This window comes from Ranitomeya imitator, chromosome 6 (genome assembly GCF_032444005.1).
Source record: "Ranitomeya imitator isolate aRanImi1 chromosome 6, aRanImi1.pri, whole genome shotgun sequence".
In the NCBI taxonomy this organism is placed as follows: domain Eukaryota; kingdom Metazoa; phylum Chordata; class Amphibia; order Anura; family Dendrobatidae; genus Ranitomeya; species Ranitomeya imitator.
Window position 1 is genome coordinate 97,067,168 of NC_091287.1, and position 12,907 is coordinate 97,080,074.

At 43.9% G+C, this 12,907-nt stretch overlaps 1 protein-coding gene across 1 annotated transcript in view; it reads right to left on the reverse strand.

Moving 5' to 3' along the window:
• RFTN1 (raftlin, lipid raft linker 1) overlaps positions 1-12,907 on the reverse strand; it is a 485,181-nt gene that overhangs the window by 18,820 nt on the left and 453,454 nt on the right. Inside the window, exon 9 of the mRNA XM_069729954.1 lies at positions 23-104. Within this exon, the coding sequence (XP_069586055.1) occupies positions 23-104 (82 nt within the window). The remainder of the gene's footprint in view (positions 1-22; positions 105-12,907) is intronic.

Genomic DNA, 12,907 nt, shown 5'->3' on the forward strand with positions numbered 1-12,907 from the left:
GTCCTAAATTAACTTCTATTACCTTTGGTTCCTTCTTCTTGTTCTTATGGGGCAGTGTTGGTCTCTGCATGAACACAATTTGCTTGGTAGTCACATTGCCATCCCTGGAAAAAGAGATTAATGAATGAATAAAATGTTTTATCAGTCACCACAATGCAAATGTCACCCAGCCGTTTGCCATTAACCATATGTCATGAATTTCCATTTATATTAAACTCATACTATGCAGAAATGGTGACAACTGGGATTGAGATAATCCTCCAGAAGGTTACAAGTGGAACACAATTTATTTCCAAAATGTGTGCACAGATGTATGAATCCCTAGCTATCTATGCCAGGATCCCATTATGTAACAGGTTACCCTTGAAGGAAATCGTAATGAGCATAACCTATTCCTCTGACTGCCATGTCAAGTATTACTCAAATATATAAATGAAATTTGAAGTAAGAAGTACCATCTTATTTCCTACTCTGACATTGTAATTTATAGATCACCTCTCATATGTCAAACCAACACATCATACTTGTCTACAGCCTAAAGCAGGAAGCACAATGCAAAACTAGAAGACCAAACACGACACACACATAGTTTTTTTTTTTGCATAACTGACCATGTACCTCTCCTTAGAAGGTGTGGGGATAGAGTTCAAATGCTCAAAAAAAAGATTTGATGTGGATTTCTATATCTAATACTTCAAGACCTAATGGCCTCAATGTGGAGCATATAATGAATTGTATCCTATAATGAAGTATTTGCTTACTCCTATCCAGGGACGGACTAGCCATCTGGCTATTGTGGCAAATGCCAGAAGTGCCTGTCTGATCGTGGGCTGCCTTGTTAGCAGAATTGGTGTTCTCAAGACACCCAAACTGCTAAGAGTTGTGACGGAGCACAAAGTTGCAGACTCTGTCACTTACCCCAGCAGGCCACGGGTATCATTAGAAATATTGTTCTTGTAGTAAATCTTGCTGTTACGATTCACACCGTGACCATCACCCCTACGTCACGGATCAAGGTGACTTTAGGCCAACAGACAGCTATCACATGTGCAGGGGGGCTTATCTTAGTTATCCCTCCACTGCTACAAGGTGATGAAAAAACACACACAAGGCTATTGACCTCTTAGTTTACAGCAGGGGCTTATTTTAGGTATCCCACTGCTCTTCAATATACCACGAACTGCAGGGATTTTATGTATATTCCGCTTTACAGTTCCGCTTGAAAACTTGCAGCTCTCTGGCACCCCCCTCACCCTCAGGTCAGACTAGGTACTGCACCTAGGATAATTAGTCGCCAGAAAGGCTGCCTGCTATGTACTGGCTATTGGGCACGCTGCAGCGAGGCAATATAAATACTCCCACTCAGGCAGGAACAATAATTATCAACGCTGCAGTCGCTACAACGACTCCCAAAGGCACAGCACACGGTATGCTGCCACCAGCTTCGATTAAACGGGTCCGAAGCTAACCCAAAACAGTAGCGTAATTCCCTTCAGAAGACTTAGGGTACGTTTTAGAGCAGGAAGAACAAAACTAGTAATTTATATATTTTACTCCAAAAGTTTAAGGCAGTGTTTATAAAAAGGCATATAAAGATGTTACAAAAGAGACAATTGAAATATGTACAAAGTAATTATAAAATAAAGGGATTAAATGAGAAAAGGTAAAATTCACATGTTCTCAGGTCATTTCAGGCAAAACCATGCTGATAGGCAGTGCTCCCAAATACCCCAATGCATAGTACAGCTTTTCAGGCAAAAAACTCAGACTAAACTCGGACTGAAGGCTGGGTTAAGGGTAGAGACTTTTAAACCCCAGCCTCGTGACCTCACAAAAGGGCTGGTTAATAATATTCAATGAGGTCAGAGATCTTTACGTTCTCAGACCCTGGAGACAAAGAAATTCCTGACTGAGAAGGGAGGGACCGCAGGTGGCTTTGCAGGATTGGTCACCTGCAGTTTAAAGCCACACCCTGCTGACACACAAGCTTCAGGTTACCCAGTGTCTGCCACAGGGCTGGTTTGTTGTATTCAGGGGGGGGGGAAGAGAGGGGGGTTTTACAGCTGCCATATGTTTTTCAGGACCATGGTTAGAAGTGCAAAAATCCCTCAGCACGCCCACCCTATATGTGCTGGCAGGGTAACTAAAACTTATATTATACATTTTCCTCACACTTGCTTTCCTCTGTCCAGAGTAAGATTCATAGTAATATATTCCATTTGGTGTTTGGGGACGTGGACAGCATGGGCCTGTGTGATTTAAAATGCCAGGGCTGAATTTCAGCCCCAGTCCATGCCTGCCCCTATCCCTCCAGTTACCTCTATCCCTCTAGTTAACCTTATTCTTCTAGTGTCCCTACTTGGAATTGTGTTTTAACATCACATACAGGTGCTTCTCACAAAATTAGAAAATCATCAAAAAGTTAATTTATTTCTGTTCTTTAAAACAAAAAGTGAAATTCACATATTAGATATAGTCATTAAAACAGAGTGATCTATTTCAAGTGTTTATTTCTGTTGATGTTGATGATTATGACTTAGAGCCAATGAACACCCAACAATCATTATCTCAGTGTGAGGAGATCCACAAGGATGCTGTTGGAGTCATTGCTTCAAGAGCCACCACACGTACAGTACAGAGCAAAGGTTTGGACACACCTTCTCATTTAAAGATTTTTCTGTATTTTTATGCCTATGAAAACTGTAAATTCACACTGAAGGCATCAAAACTATAAATTAACACATGTGTGATTATATACTTAACAAAAAAGTGTGAAACAACTGAAAATATGTCTTATATTCTAGGTTCTTCAAAGTAGCCACCTTTTGCTTTGATGACTGCTTTGCACATTCTTGGCATTCTCTTGATGAGCTTCTAGTCCCCGGAAATGGTTTTCACTTCACAGGTGTGCCCTATCAGGTTTAATAAGTGGGATTTGTTGCCTTACAAATGGGGTTGAGACCATCAGTTGTGTTGTGCAGAAGTCTGGTGGATACACAGCTGATAGTCCTACTGAATCGACTGTTAGAATTTGTATTATGGCAAGAAAAAAGCAGCTAAGTAAAGAAAAACAAGTGGCCATCATTACTGTAAGAAATGAAGGTCAGTCAGTCCGAAAAATTGGGAAAACTTTGAAAGTGTCACCAAGTGCAGTTGCAAAAACCATCAAGTGCTACAAAGAAACTGGCTCACATGCAGACCACCTCAGGAAAGGAAGACCAAGAGTCACCTCTGCTTCTGAGGATAAGTTTATCACCAGTCACCAGCCTCAGAAATCGCAGGTTAACAGCAGCTCAGATTAGAGACCAGGTCAATGCCACACAGAGTTCTAGCAGCAGACACATCTCTACAACAACTGTTAGGCCAGGGTCACACTAGCGTATTGCATCCGATGCGAGAGCATCGGATGCAATATGCTAATGACACTCAGCTCCTGCTCGCAGCAGAGCAGGAGCCGAGTGTCATGCGTCTGTGCTCCGATTCTCTCGCACAGGGAGGATCGGAGCACAGCTGCGGAGGAGGCGGAGAAATGAATTTCTCCATCTCCTCCATTGCTGGGGTCCACTTATACCGCACATCACTCGGATGATATCCGAGTGGTGTGTGCTGTCTCACTCGCACCCATAGGCTTATATGGGTGCGAGTGAGCCGAGAGTTTTCCTCGGTCCGAGACAATCGCAGCATTGCACTTGGCCGTATTACGGTCTAGTGTGACCCCGGCCTTAAGAGGAGACTTTGTGCAGCAGGCCTTCATGGTAAAATAGCTGCTAGGAAACCACTGCTAAGGACAGGAAACAAGCAGAAGAGACTTGTTTGGGCTAGAGAACACAAGGAATGGACATTAGACCAGTGGAAATCTGTGCTTTGGTCTGATGAGTCCAAATGTGAGATCTTTGGTTCCAACCACAGTGTCTTTGTACGACATAGAAAAGGTGAACGGAAGGACTCTACATGCCTGGTTCCCACCGTGAAGCATGTGTGATGGTGTGGGAGTGCTTTGCTGGTGACACTGTTGGGGATTTATTCAAAATTGAAGGCATACTGAACCAGCATGGCTGCCACAGCATCTTGCAGCAGCATGCTATTCCATCTGGTTTGCGTTTAGTTGGACCATCATTTTTTTTCCAACAGGACAATGACCCAAAACACACCTCCAGGCTGTGTAAGGGGTATTTGACCAAGAAGGAGAGTGATGGGGTGCTACGCCAGATGACCTGGCCTCCACAGTCACCAGATCTGAACCCAATCGAGCTGGTTTGGGGTGAGCTGGACCGCAGAGTGAAGGCAAAAGGGCCAACAAGTGCTAAGCATCTCTGGGAACTCCTTTAAGATTGTTGGAAGACTATTTCCGGTGACTACCTCATGAAGATCATCAAGAGAATGCCAAGAGTGTGCAAAATATTTAGAACTGATAGTCCTCAGTGATTGATACCTTTTAATGGCTAACTGAAAAGATGATAACAAATTGCAAGCTTTCGTGACTACACAGGTCTCTTCATCTGGCAAAGACTAAAAACAAATTCTGAAGAATCACATATTTATGCACAACATAGCACAGAGGAAAAAAAAGGGGGGGGGGGGAAACCATGGATAAGACAGGTGACATGAAGCAGAATTACCATGAGTGATAAACAATTATGTTTCTGTGCTATGTTGTGCATAAATATGTGATTCTTCAGAATTTGTTTTTAGTCTTTGCCTGATGAAGAGACCTGTGTAGTCTCGAAAGCTTGCAATTTGTTACAATCTTTTCAGTTAGCCATTAAAAGGTATCAACCACTGAGGACTCTCAATTCTAAATATTTTTCTATCTACTGGCTAACACGGTACCAAGATATTTATCTTTCCTGTATCAAGAGTGTGCAAAGAAGTCATCAAAGCAAAAGGTGGTTACTTTGAAGAACCTAAAATATAAGACATATTTTCAGTTGTTTCACACTTTTTTGTTAAGTATATAATTTCACATGTGTTAATTCATAGTTTAGATGCCTTCAGTGTGAATTTACAATTTTCATAGTCATGAAAATACAGAAAAATCTTTAAATGAGAAGGTGTCCAAACTGTTGCTCTGTACTGTAGATTTTTCCAGGACATGGGCTACAAGTGTCTCATTCCTTGTGTCAAGACATTGATGACCAATAGACAACACCAGAAGCGTCTCACCTGGGCAAAGGAGAAAAAGAACTGAACTGTTGCTCAGTGGTCCAAGGTGTTGTTTTCAGATGAAAGTAAATTTTGCATTTCATTTGGAAATCAAGGTCCCAGAGTCTGGAGTAAGAGTGGAGAGTCACACAATCCAAGCTGCTTGAGGTCTAGTGTGAAGTTTCCGCAATCAGTGATGGTTTGGGGAGCCATGTCATCTGCTGGTGTAGATCCACTGTGTTTTATCATGACCAAAGTCAGTGCAGTTGTCTACCAGGAAATTTTAGAGCACTTCATACTCCCCTCTGCCGACAAGCTTTTTGGAGATGGAAATTTCATTCTCCAGCAGGACTTGGCACCTGTCCACACTGACATAAGTACCAATACCGGGTTTAAAAGCAACAGTATCACTGTGCTTGATTGGCTAGCAAACTCGCCTGACCTTAACGCCATAGAGAATCTATAGGGTATTGTCAAGATTGTCAACAGGTGCCATTAGGTGACACCATTCACCTCTCATGTCTCCCCTTTTCCCCATAGTTTGTAAGCTTGCGAGCAGGGCCCTATTCCTCCTGGTATCTGTTTTGAACTGTATTTCTGTTATGCTGTAATGTCTATTGTCTGTACAAGTCCCCTCTATAATTTGTAAAGCGCTGCGGAATATGTTGGCGCTATATAAATAAAAATTATTATTATTATTATTATTACTACAGGTAATGAGTGGAGGACAGAGGACCCTCTTAAAGAAGAAGTTACAGGTCTGTGAGAACCAGAAAACTTTTTTTTCCCACTGAAGATCACTCTGCTTGTAATGACTCTATATAATACATCAGTTTCACTTTTTGTATTGAAGAACTGAAATAAATTAACTTTTTGGTGATATTCTAATTTTGTGAGGAGCACCTGTATTGTGATGACTCATCTTATACAAGGAATGTTATTCTTTGAAGAGTTACTGCCTTCTCAATAAAATATTCTATAGAACATGTTGTATCTATGGCCACATCACCCTGAATATGCCCGATCTCATCAGAGCTTGGAAGTGAAGCAGCATTGCACCTGGTTAGTGCAAGAATGGGAGACCGCATGTGAATACCAACAGCTGTTTGGGATGTATGCCACCATTTCCACTTTTGGCTATTAGAATTAATCCCTTTATGCTTAGTTTCTCTAAGTACTCTGTGCCCTTTATGGATTGTGAGTGGAGTGCTGTGTCTTTAATAAGATTGAGCCTTCCTCACATATTCTTTTATCTCAGTTGTACCATCTCTAGCTTCTGGGGGGTTTCCTGGGATTTTGCTGGGTAATTCCTATATTTGCCTTGCAGCTTGGGATCTTTCCTGCCTATCTATAGGGTGGTGCTGTTATTGTCAGTACATTTGCCCTTTAGCAAGATGGCATTTTCAACACTGTCCTATGTGCAGCAATGCATCTGGTTTCCTTCATACACTATTATGTCAATTCACATTCTTTCATACTATTGAATAAGTGCGGACATGTGCACAGCCCTCACTAACCTTTTCCAAGATGGTGCCAGTTACTTCAATTGTCACTGTGCATATGTGAAATCACATTGCATGCCTGCCTTTTGTTCTGACATGTGTCTTTTATTATATAGATGATCCTGTGACTTACAGGGTGAGACATCTGAGCTATATTTAATTATTATATTTTCACCTTGTATTTGCCTGCATAATAGAGCACTCTTGCACTTTACCTTTACAATGTGATACTATAATACCTTCACTTACAGTTATTTTTAATGTACCATATGCACATGATCAAATATCTGTATATTCACCTTTTATATGTATTTTTATAATATTGTATAATCACCTTCCTAATCACTTTGCCTTTAAATATATGGTATTTGCATCCTATCACTGCTTGAGAAAGGTTTATATATCAGAACCAAAACACTGCCGCTGTCATTATGGGCTAATAATTTTTACTTGGTGTGCTGCCTCCATATGTTACTATATACTAAAGCTGGTGTTGGTACATTTCTACTGACTCTAAAGCGCTGAATATATATATGTTTTCCCACCTACAAGGAATGGAGAGGTCTGTCATTTTTATTAAATGTGAGAGACAGAATCTAAGGCTGGTGTGACACTTGCAAGCAGGGCCGGCGTCAGCACCCGGTGCACCTGGGCAAATGCCGGGGCCCTGGGAAGAGAGGGGGGCCCACTCACGCTATCATAGATACAGCTGGGAGAGCAGAGCAGGAGAACATGCTCTCTCCGCCCACAAAGTCACACTGGCTGAGTTCTCTTAACCCCTATGTGCCAGCTCTGACACAAGCATCTTCTCACTCAGTCAGTGCAGCCAGGCAGGCACACATAGGGGTTAAGAGAACGCAGCCAGTGTGACATTGTGGGTGGAGAGAGCCCCTGGCTGGCTGCAGTGCTGCTGAATTTATTATCAGGCAGATTCCGGAGGAGCTCCTACCAGTGCCTGAGTGAGTGCAAACTAAAGTATCCAGCAGTGGTTGGACTTGTGGCTCAGTCTGCTGCTGTCTGTCTCCGCTGCCTAAAAATGTGGGTGATGTCTGGAGGAGGAGATGGTGGAGAGCAGCCTGCAACCTGCAGCCGCCCAGCTCACCCAGAACCCCAGAATACATGCATTCCTCACCAACCTGCACCAGTGGGGTAGGAAGCAGCTTAACCCCTTCCCATCTGTATGAAGGTTATTGCTGAACCTTAAAGATAACAATCCGACCCGCATAAATGGGGTTAACCAGATGCCAGGAGGAAGGGGAGCTGCTGCCATGGATAAAACTGAGCTGTGGGCTGTATGTTGGGGCCCTGTGGCCCCAGGCTGGTGACTGGAGGGACTCTGCCCAGTGCTGGCATGTGGGTGATTTCTGCGTCTCAACTTCTCTCCTCCAGGTCACACTGTGCAGTCACAGCAACATTGGTTGTGTCTGTCCAGGTCCCAGCAGCTGCCACTGCTCCCACCAAGGACATGGCATCACTTAACCCTTCCCCTGCGGCCACCGGCAACAAATCCACATTATTCCTTGATTAAATCAGGTTCCAACCCAATAGAGGAGCAGACATTTCCTGCTGCCATTAGGGTCCGGGAGGGGGTGACATTGGCTGCCCTGCTACTCTGTAGTGGGGGGTGACAAGTGTAACATGGGGTAACGATGACAGAGAAATGCACAGGATAATAGTGAGAGCGACAGAGGGCAGTGTATGGTATGGAGCAGTCAGGGGGTGGGCTGCAGGATCCCCCCATACTGTACATGACTGCTCGGGACAGGGAGGCGTTTAATGAGCTTCTAATGACAGGGCACTAATTGGGTCATTAGGGTTTGTGGAAAGGATTCAGTATCAGGTCCCTCATTAATGCCCGAGCCGCCTGTTACTTTGTAGCACAGATCTGTTGGGGCCGCAAAACCAAACAATGTTGTTTATGTAGAAAAGTCTTTGTTTCATAGAAAAACTCAAAACAGAAAAGCACCTCTCCTGTATATATACAATGCACAGCACCTTTCCTCCTGTATATATACACTGCACAGCACCTCTCCTGTATATATACACTGCACAGCACCTTTCCTCCTGTATATATACACTGCACAGCACATCTCCTGTATATATACACTGCACAGCACCTCTCCTGTATATATACACTGCAGAATTTACAATAGCTGTCACTCATGTAAGAAGTGAAATCTGGCATTGTACTATACATTTCTCTGCCGTATCTGGGCATCATAAATCGGGGTATGTGTTAAAGGGGGGGGGGGGGCCCACTGAGACTCTTTCGCCCAGGGCCCTCAAAAACCTGGAGCCTGCCCTGCTTGCAAGTGCAATGCGAGAAACTCGCACGAGTCTCTCGCCTCAATAGCTGGCACTGCCGCCGACACTCGGGACCGGAGTATTCAGCTTCATAGAAATACATGCAGCCACACACTCTGGTCCCAAGTGCCAGCGGCAGTGCCGGGTATTGAGGCGAGAGACTCGCGCGAGTTTCTCGCATTACAGTTACAAGTATGACACCGGCCTAAAAATAGAAACCAGAAAATCACACAATATGATTTTTAAATGATTAAATTGCATTTTATTGCATGAAATAAGTATTTGACAACTTGCCAACCAGCAAGAATTCTGGCTCTCACAGACCTGTTAGTTTTTCTTTAAGAAGCCCATCTGCTCTCATTACCTGTATTAATTGCACCTGTTTGAACGTGTTACCTGTATAAAAGACACCTGTCCACACACTCCAACCTCTCCACCATGTCCAAGACCAAGGAGCTGTCTAAGGACATAAGGGACAAAATTATAGACCCGCGCAAGGCTGGGATGGGCTACAATAGACAATTATTAGAAAACTAGATGGTAGCCCGATTCTAATGCATCGGGTATTTTAGAATATGTATGTAATTTATTGATGAAGATTTTAGAATAATACATTGAATACACAGGATTGGACTGCGCCTGTCGCTGATTGTTTGTGGCCGGCCACGTAGTATATAGCACAGCCACGTAGTATATAACAGCCCACGTAGTAAATAGCACAGCCACGTAGTATATTGCACAGCCACGTAGTATATAGCACAGTCATGTAGTATATAGCACAGCCACATAGTATATAGCACAGCCCACGGAGTATATAGCCCAGCCCACGGAGTATAAAGCACAGCCCATGGAGTATATTGCACAGCCCACATAGTATATTGCACAGCCCGCGTAGTATATTGCACAGCCCGCGCAGTAGCACACACGCAGTATATAACACAGGCTACATAGTGCATAACACAGGCCACATAGTGTATAACACAGGCCACGCAGTATATTGCACAGCCCGCGTACTATATTGCACAGCCCGCGCAGTACATTGCACAGCCCGCGCAGTACATTGCACAGCCCGCGCAGTACATTGCACAGCCCGCGCAGTACATTGCACAGCCCGCGCAGTACATTGCACAGCCCGCGCAGTACATTGCACAGCCCGCGCAGTACATTGCACAGCCCGCGCAGTACATTGCACAGCCCGCGCAGTACATTGCACAGCCCGCGCAGTACATTGCACAGCCCACGTAGTATATTGCACAGCCCACGTAGTATACAGCACAGCCCACGCAGTATATTGCACAGCCCATGCAGTATATTGCCCAGCTCACGTAGTATATTGCCCAGCCCACGTAATATATTGCACAGCCCACGTAGTATATAACACAGCCCACGTAATATATTGAAAAGCCCACGCACTATATAGCAATGTGGGCACCATATCCCTGTTAAAAAAAAGAATTAAAATAAAAAATAGTTATATACTCACCCTCCGTTGGCCCCCGGATTGAAGCGGTTACCGACATTCCTCGCGCGCTCCGGTCTGAAGAGTGCATTGCGGTCTTGCGAGATGATGACGTAGCGGTCTCGCGAGACCGCTACATCATCATCTCGCGAGACCGCAATGCATGGAGCGGTAACCGGGGCGTCGCGAGGAGCGGGAAAGGCCTGTTCCTGATCCGGGGGGCCGACGGACGGTGAGTATATAACTATTTTTTATTTTTTCATTATTTTTAACATTAGATCTTTTTAATATTGATGCTGCATAGGCAGCATGAATAGTAAAAAGTTGGTCACACAGGGTTAATAGCAGCGTTAACTGAGTGCGTAACACCGCGGTCAATGCTGCCATTAACCCTGTGTGAGCGCTGACTGGAGGGGATTATGGAGCGGGCACTGACTGCGGGGAGGAAGGAGCGGCCATCTTGCCGCCGGACTGCGCCCGTCACTGATTGGTTGTGGCTGTTTTGCCAAGACCAATCAGCGACTTGGATTTCCATGACAGACAGAGGCCGCGACCAATGAATATCCATGACAGACAGACAGAAAGACAGACAGAAAGACAGCCAGACAGACAGACGGAAGTGACCCTTAGACAATTATATAGTAGATGGAAGAAACACAAGATGACTGTCAATCTTCCTCAGTCTGGGGGCTCCATGCAAGATGTCACCTAGTGGGGTAAGGATGATTCTGAGAAAGGTCAGGAATCAGCCCAGAACTACATGGGAGGACCTGGACAATGACCTGATGAGACCTGGGGCCACAGTCGCCAACTTTACCATTAGTAGCACACTACACTAACATGGATTAAAATCCTGCAGGGCATGCAAGGTCCCCCTGATCATGCCAGCACATCTCCAGACCCATTTGAAGTTCGCCAATGACCATCTGGATGATTCAGAGGAGGCATGGGAGAAGGTCTTGTGGTCAGATGAGACCAAAATAGAACTTTTTGGAATCAACTCCACTCACCGTGTTTGGAGGAAAAAGAAGAATGAGTCCAACCCCAAGAACACCATCCAAACTGTGAAGCATGATGGGGAAAAAATAATACTTTGGGGGTGCTTTTCTGCAAAGGAGACAGGATGACTGCACTGTATTGGAGGGAGGATGGATGGGGCATGTATTGCAAGATTTTGTCCAACAACCTCCTTCCCTCAGTTAGAACATTGAAGATGGGTTGTGGCTGGGTCTTCCAGCATGACAATGACACAAAACACACAGCCAGGGCAACTAAGGAGTGGTCAGTAAGAAGCATTTCAAGGTCCTGCCAGGACCTTGTCAGTCTCCAGACCTGAACCCAATAGAAAATCTTTGTAGGGAGCTGAAACTCAATGTTTCCCAGTGACAGCCCCCAAACCTGAAAGGTCTGTATGGAGGAGTGGACCAAAATTCCTGCTGCAAGTGTGTGCAAACTTGGTCAAGAACTAAAGGAAACATCGGACCTCTGTAATTGCAAACACAGGTTTCTGTACCAAATATTAAGTTTTGATTTCCAATTGTATCAAATACTTATTTCATGCAATAAAATGCAAATTAATTATGCAAAAATCATACAATGTGATTTGGGGGATTTTTTTTTAAGAGTCTGTCTCTCACAGTTGAAGTGTACATGCGATAGAAATTACAAACCTCTGCAAAATTGGCAGTGTATCAAATATATATATATATATATATATATATATATATATATATATATATATATATATATATATATATATATACAGTGGGGCAAAAAAGTATTTAGTCAGTCAGCAATAGTGCAAGTTCCACCACTTAAAAAGATGAGAGGCGTCTGTAATTTACATCATAGGTAGACCTCAACTATGGGAGACAAACTGAGAAAAAAAAATCCAGAAAATCACATTGTCTGTTTTTTTAACATTTTATTTGCATATTATGGTGGAAAATAAGTATTTGGTCAGAAACAAACAATCAAGATTTCTGGCTCTCACAGACCTGTAACTTCTTCTTTAAGAGTCTCCTCTTTCCTCCACTCATTACCTGTAGTAATGGCACCTGTTTAAACTTGTTATCAGTATAAAAAGACACCTGTGCACACCCTCAAACAGTCTGACTCCAAACTCCACTATGGTGAAGACCAAAGAGCTGTCAAAGGACACCAGAAACAAAATTGTAGCCCTGCACCAGGCTGGGAAGACTGAATCTGCAATAGCCAACCAGCTTGGAGTGAAGAAATCAACAGTGGGAGTAATAATTAGAAAATGGAAGACATACAAGACCACTGATAATCTCCCTCGATCTGGGGCTCCACGCAAAATCCCACCCCGTGGGGTCAGAATGATCACAAGAACGGTGAGCAAAAATCCCAGAACCACGCGGGGGGACCTAGTGAATGAACTGCAGAGAGCTGGGACCAATGTAACAAGGCCTACCATAAGTAACACACTACGCCACCATGGACTCAGATCCTGCAGTGCCAGACGTGTCCCACTGCTTAA